The sequence below is a fragment of the Ciconia boyciana genome, chromosome 7, assembly GCF_034638445.1.
Source record: "Ciconia boyciana chromosome 7, ASM3463844v1, whole genome shotgun sequence".
Lineage (NCBI taxonomy): Eukaryota > Metazoa > Chordata > Aves > Ciconiiformes > Ciconiidae > Ciconia > Ciconia boyciana.
The window spans coordinates 5,779,250-5,800,380 of NC_132940.1; the positions used below are offsets into that span (position 1 = coordinate 5,779,250).

The window sequence follows — 21,131 nt, forward strand, 5'->3', positions numbered from 1 at the left end:
TTAAACAGTTCAAGCATTAGGAGGATTTAACACACTGTTTTAACCCCCAAAGATCACGTTTCATGATTCCTATAAGTGTTTATATAACCTCCAGCCATGTTAATGTGAAATACAGTTTAAAGAGAAATGAAACCTCTTACCCCCAGTCTCTGAATTAAACCCTGAAAAGCAGCGAGCAGCACGGTAAAAGCTAAAATACCCAAGATGACACTCCACCATAACTCATTCCTCTCCGAAATAAGGACCAGACTCCATGTAATCCCCATATGCTTCTTGCACTCAGCAATCTCCTCCCATAAATTGATTTGTCATGGCTATCTTGGGGCAGAAATTGGACATCTTTTTGATTGAATCCAGCTCTCTGGGGTGGGCAAGTGAGCGAGATGGCATCAGAACTGTGCCGAGCCAGCTGAATGGGGGTTTTATAGTTATTAATGACCCAAAAGAAAACCATTGCCAGAGCAGTTCAACGTGCTTTTACACTGCGATGCTGCAGCAAGAGGCCAGACTCCAGCGTGCGATCCTTGGTGGGTTCAGCTGGATCCTGTTATTTAACCAAAGGCACAAATGCTGCCACTTGGATGCCCCGTAAACAACTTTATCAGCTCTGTTATAAAACTAGGCAGCCAGACACCAACGCATACACCAAAAAAGGAGCTGGTTTATATGTCAGCTCCTTCCCTGCTTTTCCACAAAGCAATAAAAGCCAAGCAACAACAGCTCAGCTTCCTGCATCCTCGCTTATAGTTGTAGGAGTAAATTGCCACTTGCAGCAGGTTCACTGTCTGTTCAGCTTGGTTCCTTATCTGCCTGTGCTGATAGAGACTTGCAAAAGTTGTTTCCAAGGACGACTAGACCTGCTGCATAGGGCTCTGGGTAGTTAGAAAATGTGGAGGTGCAGAGGGGAAAACCTTTGCTCCCTCCCTGCGTTACCCAGCCTGGACGTGCTAATCTAATATTATTCCTTTGAGCACCTTGGACTTACTTTTTTCCCCCTGATTTATCTTGTTGCTTAAATGTTGCATCCGAGTACTGCGGGAGAACACTCAAACGTGCTGCGAATTCCCACAGCCGTGTGCTGCTCCTCCCGGGGCTTCAGCTCGGCAAAGCCACAGCTCGGTCTGAATTACCGGTGCTGAATTATCGGATGTCCGAGATGAGCCGGCAAACTTGGGCGGGCAGAGGCAGTCGGTGGCAAGACCCAAGTCTGGGGCTTTGGTGCCAGCTAACAAAATGATGAGTCCTCGCCACTTTTTGCCCCGTCCAGAGGATCCACGCTGTCTGACTCTTTTCCCTTCTGGCGCAGGGCTGAGTTTTGGCAACGGAGAAAGTGCCCCGGTCCCTGAGGACCGATAAGCTTTGTGCAGCGGCCGCCAAAGGAGGATGTGGAAGTTTCCTCCCAGCACTTTGTTTCTTATTGTGTTGCTACCTCCCAAAATTGCCAAGCGCTGGCTTTTTCACATCCGGGAGAGGGGTTACCTCACGGGATATTTAGGAAGAAGTAGTTGGGAATAGCTCCTCTTCTCCTTGAGCTTTGGCTTCAGGACCAGACCCTGGCTCTGTACCGGTGCCTTGGTGGGGCATGAGGGGAGCATCGCTCACCGTTGACTCATTGCTGATAACATTTAATACATCTTTGATTTGAAAGCTTTTAATTGCCTACCTGATGTCTGGCTGAATGAATTGTTTCACGCCGACTCCATCCCTAAAACCACTCACCATGAGTCAGGCCAGCCCTTTTGGAGACCTTTGTTATTTTATTGGACTGTGGGCCGTGTATCTGTTTCCTGGCTTTTCAACCCGTTGAGCAGAGCTTTGGGTATCGCGCTCGGTGGCTACGCAGTGAGAAATGAAATTGTTCTGTGATGTTTTTACGCTGTGTTTTGTGAGGTCTGAGTCGTCTTCTGTATCGTACAGAAAGGTGGTAGCAGGCGCTTGGAGTTTCACAGCTATAGGTGTTACGGGCAGGCGTTCAATAGCACAAAAAGTGCTATTTTTGCAGCTTAAAGATACATATATATTCTGTAAACCAAATTTTTGTACAGAGCGTCACCCAGTGTGGCTAAGTTTGCCTTTTCCACTTATTCTTACAGGTGTTTTACGTCTCAGATCTCTTCAAGCCCAAGACAAAGACTTGCCTGCCTCCACCGCCCATCCGGAAGGAGATCCTTTCACCTGTGGACATCATTGAGCGGAATAACCATCACAACATGGTGTAGACCTTTGAGAAATCGGATGGGCGTTGTATTTTATTTTAATTTTTTTTTTTTTTTTTTTTTTTTTTTTTTTTTTTTTTTTTCAAAAAATGACTGCTGACAGCAACTACCTGCTGCTCTCAAATCTCATCAGACAGTAGAATGTAGGGAGAGACTTTCTTGCCCGACCAGTAAAGTCTTACTCTGTGGTCTTTTCAACTTGCGACATTTGGATGAAAGGGGTGGTGGTCAACTAAGTCAAAAGTGACAGTGAGAAAGAAAAAAACAAAATACAAAAGCCGAACAAACAAAGAGAGGTGCCGGAGTTCTGGATGTGCAATTGGTTTGAGTGTTCATGTTGTAGTGAACGCCAAATTGTTCATAGCCTAATGAACACTAAGGGATTTTCGGAAAGCTGGCCATCTTAGTGTTTTTTACTATGAAGATTTCCAATGCCTGCGAGAAAAAAAACCAACTCACGATTAAATTGTATAGCACTATATACGAGAAACAGCACTGAGTCAAGATCTGGGATTGGTTTGTCCGAGTTGCTTTTTTTCTCTTTTTGATACTAGTTTATTTTTGCCTCCTCTATTCCATACTGTGACTTAGTTTAGAAGAAGCTTGCCCAGTCAAAGATCTCCGAAGGGTCTCTGATCACACTACACGCCTTTAACGAGCAGTCCTGAGGCGCGCAGTGAGGCTGAATAACTCCATCCTCCGTGCAGAGAAGCCACATTTCTTCCTCTCCGCTCGCTCCCTGGCGAGGGTTCGTCCTGCCTGAGCCCCCAGGCGTGCGCAGCACCCACAAATGGCCCTTCACGAAAAGAGCATCCTCCGCTTCCCAGCCATCCCCCACCCCCCCAAAAAAATGGCAGCAGATTTTCTGCGCGCCCATGGGAGCCGACGGTTTGCAAGTGGGTGGCGGCGGCTCTGCCGAAGACGCGTTCGCACTACGACCTCGGGGCTGAGTCCCGGGGAAACTTTTATTCTGCAGTTTCGGGACGGGCTGCTGGGCGGCACGTCCCAGCCTGGCTGTCAGTCGGTTTGTGCATCCCCCCCCGCCTCCCTTGGGCACCCCAGTGCACGCCACGGCAGGTACCAGGTCCTGTGCTCCGCTCGGTGACACCGGTGGTAAATCAGTCGTGCCTTTGTCGAGTGTGATTTTTTTTTTTTTTTAATTTTTTTTTTTTGCCCGGAAACCACAGGTTCTTGGTTTGCAGCCCTTTCACAGAACGCATTTGCAAAGGGATCCCGCAAAGCATGCAGAACGGCCATTTGCACATCCTTCTTACAGAATCCGTCCTATCATTTCAACTATAGCAAGCTATGATTTTTTTATATATATAAATATTATATAAATAATGTATAAAACCTTAAAAATTAACTATGTAAAATATTATTTCTGAAACAATTTTAGATATATCCACTATGACTATAAACTGTGTCCTGACCTGTGTTATTTACATTTTGCTGCTTAAAAAAGCATTGAATTAATTTTTTTATAGTCGACTAAAATATTGTAGTTCTGTGGTAGTAATATTTTAATGAAAATAACTACAATTAGAGACGTTTGTATAAAAAAAACATATTAAATTGTCTGTATTTTTGTAATGTTCCATTTTGTAAAGAGAAGAATATTCAAAGACTTTTGTAGAATACAAAATTGAAGTTTGTATCTGCGAAATTATTGCTGTATAAATGTGCTTTTTAAATAAAAGCTCATAACACAACTAAACATCCCGGTGCGAGTTGTGTTCTGCCTTTGGGTTGACCTTCTCCCCTGCCAGAGAAATAGGGCCCTTGCCCAGCGGGACGACTGGGGGTGACCCTTTGGGATTTGATGATACGCAAGGACATCTGGATAAAAAGGACCCGATGCCACTTGTGATGGGCGTGCGAGAAGGTCCCGCCAGCTCCCGGCTGCGGAGGGTGTGATGGGGACACTCATGGGATTGCACTGAACTGCTCTTGGCTATGCCCAGGCTTTGAGCAAATCCCTTTTTATTGAGGGCATCCCTTTTTCTTTAGCAATATTATAAGCTTTAAAGCAATATTACTGAAATAAAATCGAGTCTGAAGAGCCACAGCCCAGCTGCCGGGTGTCCTGGACAGCTCCTGCCTAGGAGGGCTCACGACTACGCTCTGCACCAACGCCTTTTCCATGAAAAACAGACACTTTGCAGCTGAACAAAAAACTTGCAGCTCGCTGGGTTGCAAAGATGTGGGTGGAAGGGGAAAAGAAGAAAAAAAAAAAAGCCCACAACAACATGTGCTCAGATATGCACATGTGCGCAGCATACAGTTACAAGGCAGCCTTGATTTTTTTAATTATTACTATTTTTTTCCTCCTCCTACAGAAGAAAATGAACTTCTTGGCGGTGACACACGGTCAGAGCTGCGTTTCGGCCACTCCTTGGGTGAACCGCATTGGCAAGATAACGCGGCACAGAAATAATTTGCAAGAATGCATGACAGGAAGTAAATACCACATCAAACTGCAAATAAATAGCAGGTGGAAATTAAGCAAGCAGAACTCAGCTAGCATTTGCTATTATTATCCTAATTAGCAGTAATATTTTATTACGCATGGAAAAACTTCGTAAACCCACACCTGTCCTAAACGCAAAGGGAGTTTTCATGGTGCCACGTGTGATTTGAAAGCATTTGGGGGTTGAGTGTGTTGTAGAGGCGAGACTTTAGCTTCAGGGCAATGGCTGTGAGGACAGACTGTTAATCCCCAGTTTATCTCCAAAACATGCTGCCTGGGTCTAAGTAACCCGGGTGGGAGGAGGAAACCCCGCTGCCTGCACCTGCCTGCATCTGCCTGCGCCTGGCAGGAGCTCGACCCTGTGGACCCCTTCACGTGCGGGGCTGGCTGCGGTGCAGCAAGCGCTGGGCTGAGAAAAGTGTTTGCTTGCATCTTAACCCCCAGCTACTTGGAAGAAAACAGGAATACAGATGTCTGGGTGAAAGAGGAGGGCTTGGAGAAGTGTCGGAAGGGAAGCGGCACGGGAAGCGATAAGAGCCGGGGCAGAGCCGGTGGCTGTGGGGCTGGCGAGTCGCCGGACCTCGCTCAGGATGTGTGGGTCAGGTGGAGGAGAGGGGGAAAAGGCCATGGATAAATTTGTGGAAGCCAACAGGCTTGAACGTTGCAGCGCGGGGCTGAGCATCAGCAGGGCCACGTCCTATTTCTGGCTGAGCAATGGTTTTTTCGCGCCGTCGTTTCCTCCTCTGCTTCCTGTCCGCCTCCCCGGTGCTGCCCAGTCCCATCCGTGCCCTCGGGTTGGGAGGATAAGGGCAGCTTTGCCCGGCAGCCTGTGCCCATGGGGCTGCAGCTTTGCCGGGGCTCGCCCCTGCCAACTGCTTGGGAAATAATTAAAGGGGAGTGATAATTGCTGAAGGCATGGATGGGAGAAGGCGATACATGGTGGCAGGTCTGCAGAGACCTTTCCGGGTTAGCAGAGCATAGAGTAAATGTTTAGGTGCTACAGGAGGAATGAGCACTGATATCAAATGAGCATTTCAATGAAAGTCCATAGAGAAGTGGAAGCATTTGGTGGGCTGGCCGAAGGAGGAGAGGTGTAGGTACCACAAGCCGTCAGCGCAGTGACGGGGCATATCTCTTAACATCGCTTCCTGCAGGGCAGGAAGGAAGTGAAAGAGAAATGGGTGAAATTGAAAAAAAACAAACCCAAACCCATACGAGCGCTAGGATCCCAAGGCAACCGCTTCTGCGGGCGGTCCTCAAGCAGCACGAGTGCGTGCAGCTGGAGCCTGCACCTTGCACTGCTGTGATGTTTGGTCCTTCATGCAAACGCGTGTCAGCAGGGACGCTGAACAGCCAGGAGACTTTGGGGCTGGCGGTTTGCATGCTGCTCCGCACGCTGCAGCTCTCCGCAGCGATCCCGGCGAGGGAGATGGATGAACAAACTCAGATGCGTTCATGCAAACAAGGCGCGTTGCTGGAGCCCAAGGCTGGATGCTGATTGTGGCCTTTAGTGCTGCAAAATCTGGGCTCTGCTCACGCCGATGCTAATCGGAGGCTGTGGAGCACCCAGCGCAGCCCTCTGCCTTTGATGCTCAGGCCTGGCTGGCAGATCCTTTCTGCACAAGGGGCCGTTCTGGTCAAACCTGTCTTTTTTTACGCAGAGACCGGTTCAGCGTGTTTTCACAGGCAGGGATTCATGCGTGCACCTGACTGCCATGGGAGCAGGTCTTTTGTTCCAGGGTAAGCAAGGTTTACGCAAGCGCCAGGTTCGGCCGTGTTTCAGTGTACCTAAACAGCTTCACTCAGCAAGAATGCTTGGCAGCCTTCAGAGGCTGAAGCTGTTGTACTTCTGCTCAATGATTTTTGGATATGAAGTTCTCAATCAAGGGAGGGGGAGGGAGGAGATTCGTCCTGCAAGCAGAGACCTGTTTTGCTCCAAGCCTGCCTTGTTTTGGGTGTCTGAAGTTTTAATCCAGCTCTTTATAAAGATACAACTAGTATTCAGCCATGGAGCCAGAGGACATCTCGGGCTGAGGTCCTGCAGCACCGGAGGGCTGATGTCAAGGCCACGTCCATGGTTGGGGTGCAGCATGGCCGTCCCTGGAGCCAGCACCCCGTGTCAGCTGCGTTTCTCCCCCCCATCTCCCCTTTCTCTTGACACACCCTCTGCCTTCATCCACCGTCTCCTCCCAAAAGGCAAGCGATTCCTACCTTGTGTTTATCTTTACCTCTGGAGACCAGATCAGAGGTTCAGATTTTATGAATGAAGTGAATCACTTGCCTCCTGGCTTCTGTAAACATGGTCCATATACCTGCCCACAGACATGAGCTACTGCCCGTCTCCTCCAGACTTTCCTACCCTTGTTCCCTGGGTTCCAGGTGATGGTCCTGGCACAACTCTGATGGCCAACTGCTTCTCTTACCAAGCTACGTCAAGGTTGAACAGAAGCTGTTGCCTTCACCGAAGGAAGCAGGAGGTAGAAAACAGCCTCCTGTTGACTCAGCGGGGGGGAAAAAAACACACAAACAAACCCCAAAACCCAACAACTTTCAATTATCACCTTTGCATGCCACCCCCACTGGCACCAGCCGGTGCAGGAGTGCCTGCGTTAGCTTGTCTTGAGTTATAATTTCCTCGGGGCACAGACTACACCTATGTATGTGTTTGGGTAGCAGTGATCGGACTGGTTGTGATGCATCCCCGCCCCGTCCTATCTGTAGCTAGAAGGGAGCGAAGTCACCAGGAAAATCTCCCGGTTTCCTTAGAAAGTCTCGTTCTGCGAGTTCCTGCCCTGCTCGAGAGCTGCCAGCTGCCACCGCGGCGGTAGCTCGCAGGCAATACTGCTTTTAATATATAGTGGTGCAGCCTCGCATAGCATTTAATTTTTGTCTTTAACCCAGAAAATAACCTTCTTGGCTTTTTTTTTTTTTTCTTTAATCTCTCATCAGGTGACTCTCAGCGCTGTGTTTCGGGACACGTGAAGTGCGAGGCTGCCAGCTAATTCACTGCTGGTGGCAAAGGCATCAGCATCTGCAGGGTTGAGAGGCATGAACTCTACAGGGTTTGATCTCACTTTATGCTAAGGGTTCATAACCAGCAGGAACAATGGGCTATTATTTAAGAAAAACACCTTTTAGTGTTTCCACGTGTCAGCAGAAAATTGAGAAAAAGAAACACCAAAACACCAAAACATGTGTACACACACATCTATGGACGGGAGAAATGGGAATTGAGGGGAATTCCGCCTGCTCCTGAAGTCTTTGAAGTGATTAAAACTATACCAAAACTTGAAAGAATGTGACTTCTCTTTCCCACCTGAAAAATGAATAAAATGAAACAAAGCCATCACTTAGTTTGTACAGGAACTGGTGTGAAAAGCTTGGCTCTCCAGCCGCACTTTGACATCTCCATTTCCAGGTGTGTGGTGTGAGTGCATGCTAGGCTGAGGTCAGCCTGAGATATAAATTAAATAAAGGAGTGTTTAATTCATGCTGGGCTGATCTTTCCCCTGAAGAAACATCATGAATGGAACAGGAAGAACTGTGCTGTTTTAATAAGGAACTCAGAAATAAAATAAAATCTAAAAAATAAAATAAAATAAATAAAATGAAATCTAAAAAAGAAAAAAATCCTCTTTTTATCCAAAGGAGGAAGAGAGCCAGATCTCCCGTGAGCACCATCATTTCAAAGGGACCTGCCTTCTGCACAAGTGCATAATTTGCTTATTTTCAAAGACATTTTAGTGATGTTGAAGGCAAATGAATAACATTGCTCCAGCCTCCCAGGGCTTGTCTGAACAAGAAAAGTTGTTAATGTTTAATATGAGGTAAAATTGTAATCCATTTCATTAAACTGTGTAGATATTCTTAGTTCAGTTTTAAGCAGGATTAGTCCTGTTTACCTCAAGTCAAGTAAGCACAAGTATAACTTCAACTGATATAAGCCTTGCTTAAATTAAAGGAAGAATAACTACCAAGGCTTGGGGGGGGAAGCCCATTCAAGCTTTTTTTTTAAGACAAAAGTTGGGGTTTGCTTTGATTTTTTTTCTTTACAAAGTATTTCTTTCCATGGGAAAATAATAAAAGCTAGAAAAAGCCTATGAAAGTTTTGCTTGTAAACGATGAGACGATTGCAGCTGAAAAAACACCACTTAATTCAAGAGAGGTGATTCTTTTCAGCAGAGCCAGCCTAAGCGTCCCCTTGAATGGATGCAGTGCGAGCGGGGCTGGTTAGACATGGCACTTCCAACGCGCCCATTTCTAAGAGTCACCAACACCAACCATAAACAAATGAATCAATGCCGAGGCCAGCAGGACGCTCAGAAATCATCCAGCAGCTCTTGTGTTTAACCTTGTAGCCCATGACTAAGGTACTGCACGTCCTTTAGAAAGACATCCAGGCTTGATGTAAAGGTGCCAGATTATATTGGATTTACCACATCCCTTGGCCAGCTGTCCCACCGGCTCATCGGCCTCGCTGTTGGAAGGGTGTTGTTAATACTTCCCTTGTTTTTCATTGCTAACTGCTGCTGTGTTCCCATGCCCCATATCCCTTTGCTTTTATTATCAAAAAAAGCTTGCTCTTATTAAGTCATGCCATTTTCCCGTAGATGAATCCCCTGGTTAACTTTTCATGCTCATAAAATAATGCTTCGAAATTTAAAGCTTGCTCACTTTTTGCTTGGGTTTTTTTCTTCCCCTACAAGAATGTAAGGCTGCAAGTTAACACAAAACCAGCGGGGAAGGGACTAGCTGGGGACCAATTTTTCTTTGTACAAGCAATTAGATAGGAGCACCTTCTGCTTGTAGGTCAGATTTAATCTGATGCTCTCCAAGAGGAGAGATTCCTTATCAGGTCTTAACCCCTTCACCTTCCAGGCCCTGGGAGAATAGCGGCTTGATAGCATTCGCCCTCCCTCATGCCCTCCTTCATGCCTTCTTTAGTCAGGCACCTTATCTGCTAGACCTCAGGGTACTTCTGAAAAACAGATAACCCTCTCTCGTGGGTTGTCTGAAGCTGCGGAAGAGGCCTCTTTTCAAGAAGAACATTAATGACTTCCGTGCCAACATGTAAGATGCATTTCTTCAAGCAACATTGATGGCTGGGTAGCATTTCCAAGTTTGGAGGGTAAGTCACTTCTTACTCACTTTATACTTGATATAAATCAGGTGTGATGCTGTTAGGCATGCGAACTGGGCCACCATGAGCTAAGGTACATACGGCAAAAGTCTTAGAGGTTTGGAGGTGACTCCTTGGGGTGATGTGAAGCTGGAGGGTTAAGAAGTCTTGGAAAGATGGTTTTTATCATGGATTGACATGTACCTTAATACTCACACAGCACAACTCTCTATAATAATTTCATCTTTCCAAAGGAGCTACAAAGGAACCAGAAGTTACCTCTATGCTAAATTCTTGCACTTGAGCTGACATACCAGTAGAGCCAAGCTGAATGCAGATTTGACCTTGCTGAAAGCAACCAGCAGCACGCTGGGTTGATAACGGATAACTGCACAGACACCAGCGAACGTGTGCTGAACAAAAGGCTGCAGAAGACTTTCCACCCACCGTATGCTAATAGGCGTAAGGGGAGGAATGCTAGGCAGAGGGTTACATCTTCAGGCTTATTTATTAAGGACAAAATATTCAAATAACTGTGTGCCTGCTCCTTGCCTGAACTGGCACTGAAAGTAGGAAGGCAACTGCCTTTCTAAGCTCTTGCAGGCAGATTTGAATAAAGAAGGCAAGCTTACTGGAGTCATTAAGCCATGCATGTCTTATCTTGCAGTGAAGGGAGCAGTTCCCTGTGGAAGTGGGCCAGGCTAGGCACCGAGCAGGTGGATTAACTGTTCAGAGGACAGAGCATGGAAAGCAGCTTTCTTGCAGAGCAGGTCTCCATATAAATAAGGACAAGGCAGCACGGATTAGTGCTTAAGCTAATGAACCACCCGTCAGACCTCTCCGGGAAAAGATATTGACGCATAGCGGTACAGCCTTCGACAAGCTGGCACCTCTGCAAGGAGCCAGAGGGTTCGGTAGAGAACAGGCTGCCCACAGCCAACCTCCCAAAATACACATCGTGCTTTATTGGAAACGTAACACAAACATTTGCAGCGCAGGACCTGCAATGAGCTTCCAGTTTGCCTCAGGACATTTTCTCCCGACTTGGTTATATTTATGAGCAGCTATTTTTGCTTAAGTACAGAAGGGAAAAAGTTGCCTGGATTGAGCTCTGCTTGCCCCTGCACCCACCGCTGCAATGCGGAAGGGGAGACCTTTTGGGGCGGATCACATCCGTACATCGACTGCTGCGCTTTATCTTTCATTATGGGGGAAAATATATACATTTTTGCAGGTAAGAGCCAGGCAATCAAGAGGTTTATTAAACAGAAAATGAGCTTAAGAACAGAGGAGAAGCAAAGCCGGTTGTTTGGTGCCAAGGTGGACAGGAGTGGGGTGAGGCTGGGGTATGGGGATGGGTTTGGCTTTAAAGCAATCAACTTTCTCTGCCCGTGGAAAACCTTCCGTGGTTGGGTTTAGGTACTCCAGGAAATGGGCGGGTGTCAGGAGTCAGAAGGGAAGTGTATCCTCAAGGGACATCGGTATGGTATTTCCCCCTATCTACACTATCAGCCAAGGTAGGTAACCTTATGCAGAGGAAGCCGATCTGCTGGTATTTCTAGTTACCAAAAATGTTTGGGGTTTCTCCTAGCAATTCCTCACTTTATTAAGGTAGCTTTGAGTTTGGGGTTTCCCTTGAGAAATTCCAATGTTTTACGGTGTATTTTCCTTCTGAATTGAGACAGAAAATCAAAATATTAACTTTTTTTTTTCCCATGGAATGGGAATTTCCAAACAAACCCCATTAGGAAATGTTAAACATTTTTGTGCAAATCTATTTGCCCATCTACAGTGCAGCCCCACATAGCTACAGGCACTGAGCACAAAAGAAGCATCCTTGACTCCAACATCACTTACAATCTCAAAGCATTCAAGGAGTATATTCTTTTCTCTTTAGTACTTTGAGACATGGCACAAGCAGCAAAAGAAGATTCATTATTTTTAAGTAAGAGTAGTGGCAAGGCTTGCTTTTGGCCAGCCCACCGGCTGGGGTAGACGGAGAAGTGCGGCGACCTGAGCTCATGTTCACCGAGGCAGCATCTGTGCAAGTGCATTTGCTTACCAACCGGTGAGATATTGCCTGGAGCCTCGCTCCTGAGCTCAATAAAACTCGGTCCTCCTGGCATAGCTGCGGGGTTCCTTAGCAGAGGTTACCTGCCTCCTCCTCCCAGCCCTCCGAGCTGTGCAGGCACCCTGAGCTAATCGCTCCTGAGGGCTTAGCGGATGCTAGAAATGATGCAGCCATCCCTGTGCTAAAACCTCCGGGGAAGGTGACATTTGTTGTAACGACCCATTTCCTCTCCCTAGAGCAATGCAGGGAGGTAAAATGGGAGTTAATACGCCAACGATAATGAAGTGATGGGGATTAAAACGACGCCAGCCATACAAGTCGCCCAGCTCTGGTTTCTCATGCAGTTTGCTGTGCGGCACCTGCCAAGCACCTAAAGGTCTCTGCGAGTCTCGGTGTTGCTCTGTGAGGTTATTTAGGTGCTCTGCTCCTACAGATTTTAGCAGGAGCTGGTGCTAACCGGGAGCAAGGCGTCCAAATAACCTTTTATGTAAGAGCCCCAAGTCCTGAGCACAAGCCCTGCACGCTGCACCCATGCTCTGCTACCGACACACCGTGCCTGCCATAAATAGCATAAGTCATATAATGCTTAATCTGCATAAACCCATCATAATTAGATAAAAGTCAAGTGAAACATCCTTTGCCTTCTGTAAATAACTCAGGCCAGAGTCAAAATAAGTGCCAGCAGAGAGAGCATGTTCTTACAGCAATGGGATTTCCAGGAATGCTGCTTTCCTTACCGAAAAATCTCTGTTGTCCGAATGCACTTGGCATTTGAGCAAACAGGGGCTAAGCCGAAGTGAGAACTAACTGCCGGGGCTCGGCAGCACATGTTTCACATTAAGGAGCTGTTTGAGGGGCCTATGTGGCTTAGTGGATAAATCATCAGGTTTGTCCCCTTGCAGTTCACAAGTCCAGAATAGCCTGTGGTCCTAAAGGAAAAAAACCTCAGCCTAAGCTCAATAGTTTCCAGCACAGAGGTTGTGCTCTGGTGTGAAACAGCTGGTGCACAGGCCAGGTCTGCAGGCTGGACCCGTGGGAAACCCCATGCCCACCTTATGTGGGACCTTGGGAGCAGTTGCAGGATGCGACAGACCCTGTCCTGCCATGCACAGCCCGTCCACGGGTCTCCTCCTCTATCCACAACCTTGTGAGCAAGCACTGTCTGCTGCTGAAACATGGGAAAAGCGATGAAAACACTGATGAAACACAAGCCCGAGGACCTAGCACACAAATAGCAAAGGAAGGAGAGATAAATACTACGATAGTCTTTAAATATCCGTGGAGGAAACCAGCCAGGAGCCAGTTTGGCTACAGGGGGACGGGCTGGAAGCTAATGACAGATGATCCCGATATTACTGAGACGCTAAGTGGATTTCTAACCATCATTTTCAGAAAAAGAAGCGGAATGTCACATCCTAGAGATTGGGTTCATTTTCTTGGGAGGAAAAGGACTGGTAAAAGCCTTTAATAGCTTCTATTCAGGCAATCGTGGTTATAAGGAGCTGGGAGGAAGCCGGCCCCAATGTACGAGATGCCAAAGACTTGAACGCAGTAAACAAGGGTAGGGGAATATTTGTTTTGACAGCACACTCAGTACACAGGAAACATCAAGCAATAAGAGGGACGACTCTGTACAGGAGTTCCCAGTCCTATATTTAAGAGCAAATCAAACTAAGGGAGGACCCTGCAAATTATAGACATCTACAAATAACCCCAGACCTTTTGTCTCAGCTGTGGGAAGATCCTGAGGACACCGATAACAGGGAATGCATTGCACAACGCTGGGAAAGAGGGGGCCTGGTGGTGTGTCCACTCTGCCCAGGATCTTGGCTCTAACTCTGGCTACAGGCTGCAGGCGAAGGTGGAGGAAGCCCAGGAGACGATAATTATGGAATAACCTGTTGATGGAGGAAGTGGCTTCCCAACCTCTCTTTACTTAGGGCTTGAGTTCTGCTCAAAAGCAAGAAGATTTATAGCCCTCCCTATGGTTGTGTTGTTTTCTCCTTCTGGCCAGATTAGTTTAATAAATGAGAGGTAGGAAAAAACTGCTGAAAAGCAAAGCCCCTACAGCGATGCTGTGTCACATCATTAAATAAGGGGACTTTTTACTTAAGAGGAGTTGTTTGACCCATAATTGCAGCTAAACTCCCATTTGGAAAATGGCTTTCAGTCTACAGGGGCTTCTCCTGTAATTTTAACAGAATGCAGCATTCAAATCCTCACCCTCTATTTTCGAGGGCAGTGTACAGTGATTATATAATATTAAATAGCAGCTGTTTTTCAGGCTGGAAGGGGCTCTTCATTGCTGTGTGATTCTGCTATACACAAAGGCTCTTTCTGAAATTAAATACTCTGTAAATGTCAAATAGTATTTGGTTCTCGTTCCTGAGGTCTGCACACAATTCGTTGTAGCAAAACAGAGGCTGAAAACCAACCTGACTTGTGTGACAGAATGAGTATCAACTGGGAATTGCCAAATCCCAGCATTGCTGGGGCGGCTGGAGCTCAGAAGATTATCAAAGGCGAAGATATCGCGGTGTCCTGAAACACGGGTTTACCATGCTTGCAATATTTACTGTCCTCCAAGACTGGATTGGGTATACTGAGAATGTAATGGCATGTTTGAACATGTTGCCTCATCGCCATTTCGATCTAAACCAATTATGAATCTATAAACCAGCTCCAAGGTCACCAGGCAGCTTCTTTGGTGATAATAATAATTACATTCCTTGCATTTGCACTGCATTTTTCATTTGTAGATCACAGGAGACTTCTTCAAAGCAGGCAGCAATCATCACTTCCCATTATTACCAGCAGAAAACATGAGGTGCAGGGAAGGTAAACACCTTGTTTGTCCCAAATTAGGGGTCAGGTGAGGAGGGTGGCAAGAATTAGGAACCCCATGGGACCTTATTCCAAGGACAAGCCATAGCTACTGACCTACTCTTCCAAATGGATTAGCATGAGATTGTCCAAAACCTAATGGTGAGGAGACAACAGGGAAGTTTTGTATGAACCACTTCTGCTTTGTTCTTTATTTTTTCTTTGTTTACTTGAAAAAGAAACATTTCACGGGAACCAGCTCTTTCTAACAAAGCTCTCCTGAAGAAAGGTTTCTTGACATCATAAGGCACTTTGCGGTCAGAAAATGTATGTATTTAGCTACAAAGGCCCTTGACAGATATGTGGGAACCCCAGACCTGTGTCAGCCCTTCATGGTCAAATCTCCCCATCCCTGATGAGCTTCTAGTCACGGTCTCATTGGCATGGTGCAGCTGGTCCAGGTTGCTCACAAATGCATGGTTCTTCCAGCCAAAATACATAGCAGCTAGATATCGTGCATGCTGGCAGACTCCTGCTTTAACTATTTCTCCAAAAAGCATTTAAAATGCTTATATCCCCCAATGTCTGCATTGTGACCAGTTGTGGGACAAGACACAAGCTGTCTTCCTATCCGAAAGCTTTGAAAGGTGTTGGTCTCACATCCACTTCCCGGCGAGCAGGGCTAAGTTTTGACATCTCAGCAAATTTTTCTGCCCATCCTCATGTGGGAAATTTCCTGCCCATATTTAAGCCTTGCACAGGCTCTTTCTGCTGTCATTCCCTCTAACAAAAGAGTTGCAAAAAAAGAGAGTAAAACCAAAAAAGATGAGCCTGCAAAAATGTCCTCTGCCATATCCTCTTAAGAAAGACATTAATACTGCATTATCTAATTGTACATTTTCATTTCACATCACTTTTAATCAGACTCCAGTTTCATTCCAAAATTGAAGTCTGGGAAAAATAGCAATTTATTTTAATATGAAATGTTGCCTTTTTGGGGAAAAAAAAAATCAAACAACAAAAAAACCTTCTCTTGATTCTTTCTGAGCAGTTCTTCAAGACTTGAGCTGGAGTGTTTTATAATGCATAAAGTAATTTGTGTTTTGCATTCAGCAATGCTTTGGGCTTTTGCCTGTAGTTGTGCAAAGTTTCAGCAAAAATAACCCAGTGAGAGTTATTTCAGTTTTTGATTCACATTTTGGTGTCAGAAAGGAACTGAGATCTCAAAGATGGAATTTTGCAAGTCTACACTTCATTTAATAGTTGTCTGAATCAACTCCATGAAAGCTTTTATTGCTATTATTGTCCTGGCCTCCTTCTCTAGAACAGGCGTATTCCCTAAAAAATGAGGAGTTTGCAAATTAGGGACAAAAGAAAGACTGGCATCCCAGGTTCTTTTAAATACGAAGGTGCACTTTGCAACATTAATTTTTTAAGTTTGGTTTCTATTCACCCGATTTTGCATTTGAGGAGAGGCGGGTTCACAACAAAAGTCAAATTATCAGCTCTGTTGAGCTCTGTGCTTTGCACTGGTTTGATTTTCTTTTTTCCCCCCAAAACAGCTGGCCTACTGCAAGGCAAATGGTTGCAGCCTCACAAACTCAAAACAAAATCCTGAACTGGAGGCTAAAACCCCTCGTGTCCTGCAGGAGCAACCGAGCGTTTTATTGTGAGGTGTAACAGTGACCATTTGGGGGGCCAGGGCTGTGCTTGCTGGCAGCTCCCGGGACAGATTTGTGTCTCCACCGAGTTTTGTGCAAGACTTGCCAAGTTTCGTGTCCCCAGCGAACCTGAAATGTGTGTTGTTTTCTGTTTTACACAGCTCCCAAGGGGAGAGAGAGGGATTAAATCCCATCCCGAGTGAGGCCGCTCACCCTCACCGAAGGAGGATCCGGCATGGAGGTGCTAATATGCCTAATAAAACCATCGCGGTGGGAAAGTGTCAGGAGTCTCTTTTCCAACGGACGCCATCTAAACACCAGTCCTCCATGACAGCACATGTTTAGGCTACAAAAAACTAGCAAAGAAAAGGATCTTTGCATTTACTTCACTTCCCAAATGAATATCCTCCATGGCCGACCTCCGGGGTAGCTCAGGAGCTGGGTTGGGAGCATCAACAGCTGCCCAGGGAGCCAGCGCCAGGGCCGGAGGAGAGCACACTGTCATGCAAAGCAACCGCCAAGTACTTTAGGACCTGATATGGAGATGGAAAATGGAAGAGGAGCCAGATTTCCTTGGGAGATAGGGCCGGCAGGTCTGGGAGGCGAAGGCTTTCTGACCTGGCAGGTGATTGCCATCCCCAGAGGATGCTGCAAAGTGAAGCCCCCTGATAGCCGAGCGGCACCGCAAACCCTCCTCCACTTCCAAGGAGATAAAACCAGTCTGCGGACGTCGTGCGTTTAAGCTGATTTAGATACAGCTGGCGTGCTGGGAGCTGAAGGTAATTTATTTCTCTTGGCTGATGACCCGCTCCCTTCGAGGGCTGCGTTTTCCAAGCGCTCTCTGCTTGGCCGCAACATTTGTACCTCTGACAATTATTGTTATTTTAATATTAGGCTAAGAGCTAATGTATTAGGCTAATATATTAAGCTGGTAGCCTGTAGACTCTTGAGCGAGTCTGTTTTGGTGACACATGAAGGAGATTTTATAGATAGGCTGTTCAAACCCAGCTCAACCCTAGTCTGGCATTTAACTGTGGCTTGCAGAATATAATAGCTGAATGCATTTAGCCCATGCCCACAATAACTCTCTTTGACTGCAAAAGAAGTTCCAATAAACATGTCATTCAAATGTGAATGTATTCCAGTAAAAATTAGTGCGCTGATGCTATGAATAACCTGCAGAGCTACAGTGTAGTTTCAATTGCCCTCCCATCAGACAGGACCAAGATGATTAACACCAGATCAGCCATGATATTTATATTGCTTGGATCATGGTGTGTCATAAGCAAATGCAAAATTGCATACTGTATTGTAACAGCAGGGATGGGAAGAGCCACGTAATGAGCTGGTTTTATAGTGAGAAACAAATGGGATTGTAACACAACCCTGGAAACAAGGGAGTGCTTCCAAGTGGGGCGAGGGAACAGGACAGCGGTGTGCGAGAGCAGCGCCGAGAATGACGCTTGGGTTAAATCAAGTAATTTATATAAACAGAGGTGTTGGGTCATTTTTTTTCTTTTTTTTTCTTGCAGCAGCTTCATATGATATAGCATGGATTTGAACAAATGCCGTGAACAACGTGTCCCCAGATCTGGCCAGCTTGGGAGAGCATTTTATAAAGTGAATTATTTTTGTTTGTTTGTGCTAAAATTAACCACTGCTAGTTTTACTGTTATCCTCTCTCCGTCTCCCCTATTTTATTAATAACGGGGCTTCCTCCGGCGAATCTGCCCCTCTAACCAGCGGGTCCCTCCCCCACCTGCGGCCCCTTTCCACCGAGTGCTATTTTGTAAGATCTCTTGTCACCAGGGCTCTGTGAAGACTTAGGCGTGTAATGGGAAACATGTGTCTTTCCCTGGCGCTTGCAATCTTACCCCGAGGAGCTCCAGCGAGGGCTGAAATGGGAGTGCTCTCTGCGGAGTCAGGGAGCTGACGGGGAAAAGCTCGGAGCCAGAGATGGCAACTTGGGTGTTTTTTGTTTGCTTCAGAAGTGCAGGATCTCGCACAATAACGATAGCAGCGAACGGCAGCTTCTGCTGCGGAGGTGGGGGATGTTGGGCAATAGCGCTCGTGACAAGCAGCCTAGACAAAAGGGAGCAAGGGGGAAATAAATGGCTTTTTAGAAGATGGTAAAAGCAAAATGATGGGAAAACAACCCCCAGATTGGAGCCTCAACCAGCCACAGCTTTGCACATTTTCCCGAGCAAGAGAAAAAAGAGGAAGAAGCTGGAGAAGATGCAGAGAAGCTGGGGAATCAGTGGGGTTTTAAATTATTTTTCATGGATCATCATGATGAAAAAGAAAAGTGGTCATCATAATACTGCATACATGATATATGATATATAATATACATAACATATATGGAATAACTGGCCTCATTCCTCATTGTTATTCCTTCTGGATGTTTTAATCTGCAGTCTTCTGGACAAAGGAGATCCTGTAAAGAAATCAGTGCACTGCGCAAGGACGCCAGGCCCAGAGTATGGGTGAGGTTTACTCCAGCGATAAAACCTGCTCATCACCTTGGCCCCCTTCTTACATTTTCTGGGGTACTGGGTGGTCAGAGCTTCTCGAGCTGCTGATCAGCCAGAAATACAGTCCAGAGCAATGAGGACCCAGGTCCAATTACCATGTCTAAAATCTGAGTGTGACTTGGCCTCCTCTGAGATTAAACACTGGAATAACAAAGCATGCAGGATCTGGCCAGTGTCTGACAGCCAGTGCTTCTGGGTTTCCAACAGCCAACTTTATTCTGAGAAAAAAAAAATTTAAAAATCAGGCTAAGGCTGAGGCACGTCGTTGTTTCCTTGCGAGTTCACTTGCAAAGGTCACTGCTCCTCTCCCCCCACCCCAGTGTCTCTCTCTCTACAACTCTTTTGTTTGTGCAAGACTTCAGGAATTAAAACCTCATTTCAAGGGTTATGGGTAGACCACAGCAGCGATACATTGCACTGATTATCAGCAGCAGGCGAGCTTTTCCCCGTCAGCTCTTTAGCCGCAGTAGTGTGCAAGATCTAAATGGCTTACAATGATTTTTCTTGCCTGTAATTTTCTTTTTCTAGCTAACAGGGACTCCATTGCATTAGCAGAACAGACTTATCATGATAAATTACATAGGATTATATTGTTACAGGGAATTGCCATCACCTCAGCAGTAATAGGAAGAAAAGAAAAAAAAGATAAATAGATAAATAACTGCAAGATAGCTGGGAGTGCAGTGAGAAGAGAAATGGCCCTGGTAGGGAAGCAAATAGATGTCTTCCTCAGGTGAAAAGATTCATTTACTGAGACAGCACTCTGGGAAATCTTTGTATGAAAGAGCCAAGCTATAGGAAAGTAATTGTCTTTATGGAAAAGGCGTGGGTTTAGGGGTTCCTAGGGGTTTAAGGTTTCTAGATCTGCAGTTCATTTGTCAGTGCAAAGATGGGAACACCATTTTCAGAAGTGAACAGCAATTTTCAGTGGCCTAATTTCTGGGTAGGTAGATGGAGAAACCTTGGAAGATGCCGGATTTCCGAGAAAGTCAGGCTCCTTGCAGCAGGACCCTTGAAAACTGAGGGAGCCCCAAATCACTCAGTGCTTTTGCCAACAGGCACATCATTGATTAAAGGCCTGGCAGGAATGTTATCTTTCCTGGCCTCTTGCATAACAGAGGCTAGATAATTAAATTTCATAATCTTTGCATCAAGCCTGTACTTCCCTGATTGTGTTAGAGTATGTCTTTGAGAAAAAGCCCCAACCTAAATGCCCGGAGAAGCCTCTTGTCTCCCTGAGCAGTCTTTACAGTCACCCATTAGAAAGGGTCATGAGTAGAAATGGTTTAACATTTCCACCTCCCATTCAGCCTGATCTTATCTGGGTTGAGCTTCCAGCCCTGGCATCGTTTCTTCTGGCTCAATGAAAGACTGATTTGCCATCAGCAACCCTTTCCCTGCTGGGGCGACCGGCCAGCTGTGATGGAGCCACCTCTTGCCCTCTTCCTTGGGCAGCTCCATGGGTCAAACTCCTGAGACGCTCACTGCGCAGCCAGGTTTTCAAGCATCATTTTTCAGGCCTGCTTTCCTGACCCCTCAATAATTCACTGACATCCTCTCCAAAGTCCATCCTCCACACCAAGCCCGAGCCAGGCACGTTCCCAGCAGTGCTACACACAGTAGCAGCAACACTTGCTCGCTTGTAACGCCAGCCTCTGCCTCTCTTTTATTTCTCTATATCATTATGTTGATGTAATAAATATGCAGAGGAGCTCCAGGCACCGACCGTTTCCTTTGTTTGAAACGCTCTACCACGTTCTCCAAACTGGATATTACCGTATGATTATATACATGCCAGAGAAATAACTCCCGATGTCAGTGCTGCCTTCATACTGCAACTCTGCCTCCCCATCCTCCCCTTTGCGTTTCCCATCCCACATTCACACGCTCCCATTACATGGCTAGCCTATATTTTACTCTCTCTGTTCTTGCTGCAGCTCCTCTTGGTAAGGGAAGTCTTGATTATACGTTACGGCCAAATTACTTAAATCATAGAAAAAAAAGAACACAGAGGAGCTTTGCCTTGAGGTCAAAATGAAGTCAGAGCCGTCTGGTTGGGAGGCAGGTCCTTGCCGAGAGCCGGCGGGCACCTCCTCACGCTCTGCCGAGCCTCTGCACACCTGTAAGGACCTAACCTCCATCCAGGGAAACTCCAACCCCTCCAAGCCAGCCCATGGTGAACTGGGCATAGGGCAAAATCTTACACACAGGCTGCAAACTTCAGGCACTGGGAAGAT

General features: G+C 46.3%; 1 protein-coding gene across 2 annotated transcripts in view; it reads left to right on the top strand.

The window, feature by feature from the left end:
- Positions 1–7,928, top strand: part of PLPP3 (phospholipid phosphatase 3) — a 50,596-nt gene extending 42,668 nt beyond the window's left edge. Inside the window, exon 6 of one of the 2 annotated variants that reach the window (XM_072867493.1) lies at positions 7,636–7,928. In XM_072867493.1, the coding sequence (XP_072723594.1) occupies positions 7,636–7,668 (33 nt within the window). In that variant the 3' untranslated portion in view covers positions 7,669–7,928. Of the gene's footprint in view, positions 1–2,093; positions 2,291–7,635 lie in introns of those variants that run through there. The other variant, XM_072867492.1, reaches the window with a different exon arrangement.
- Positions 7,929–21,131: the final 13,203 nt, after the last annotated feature.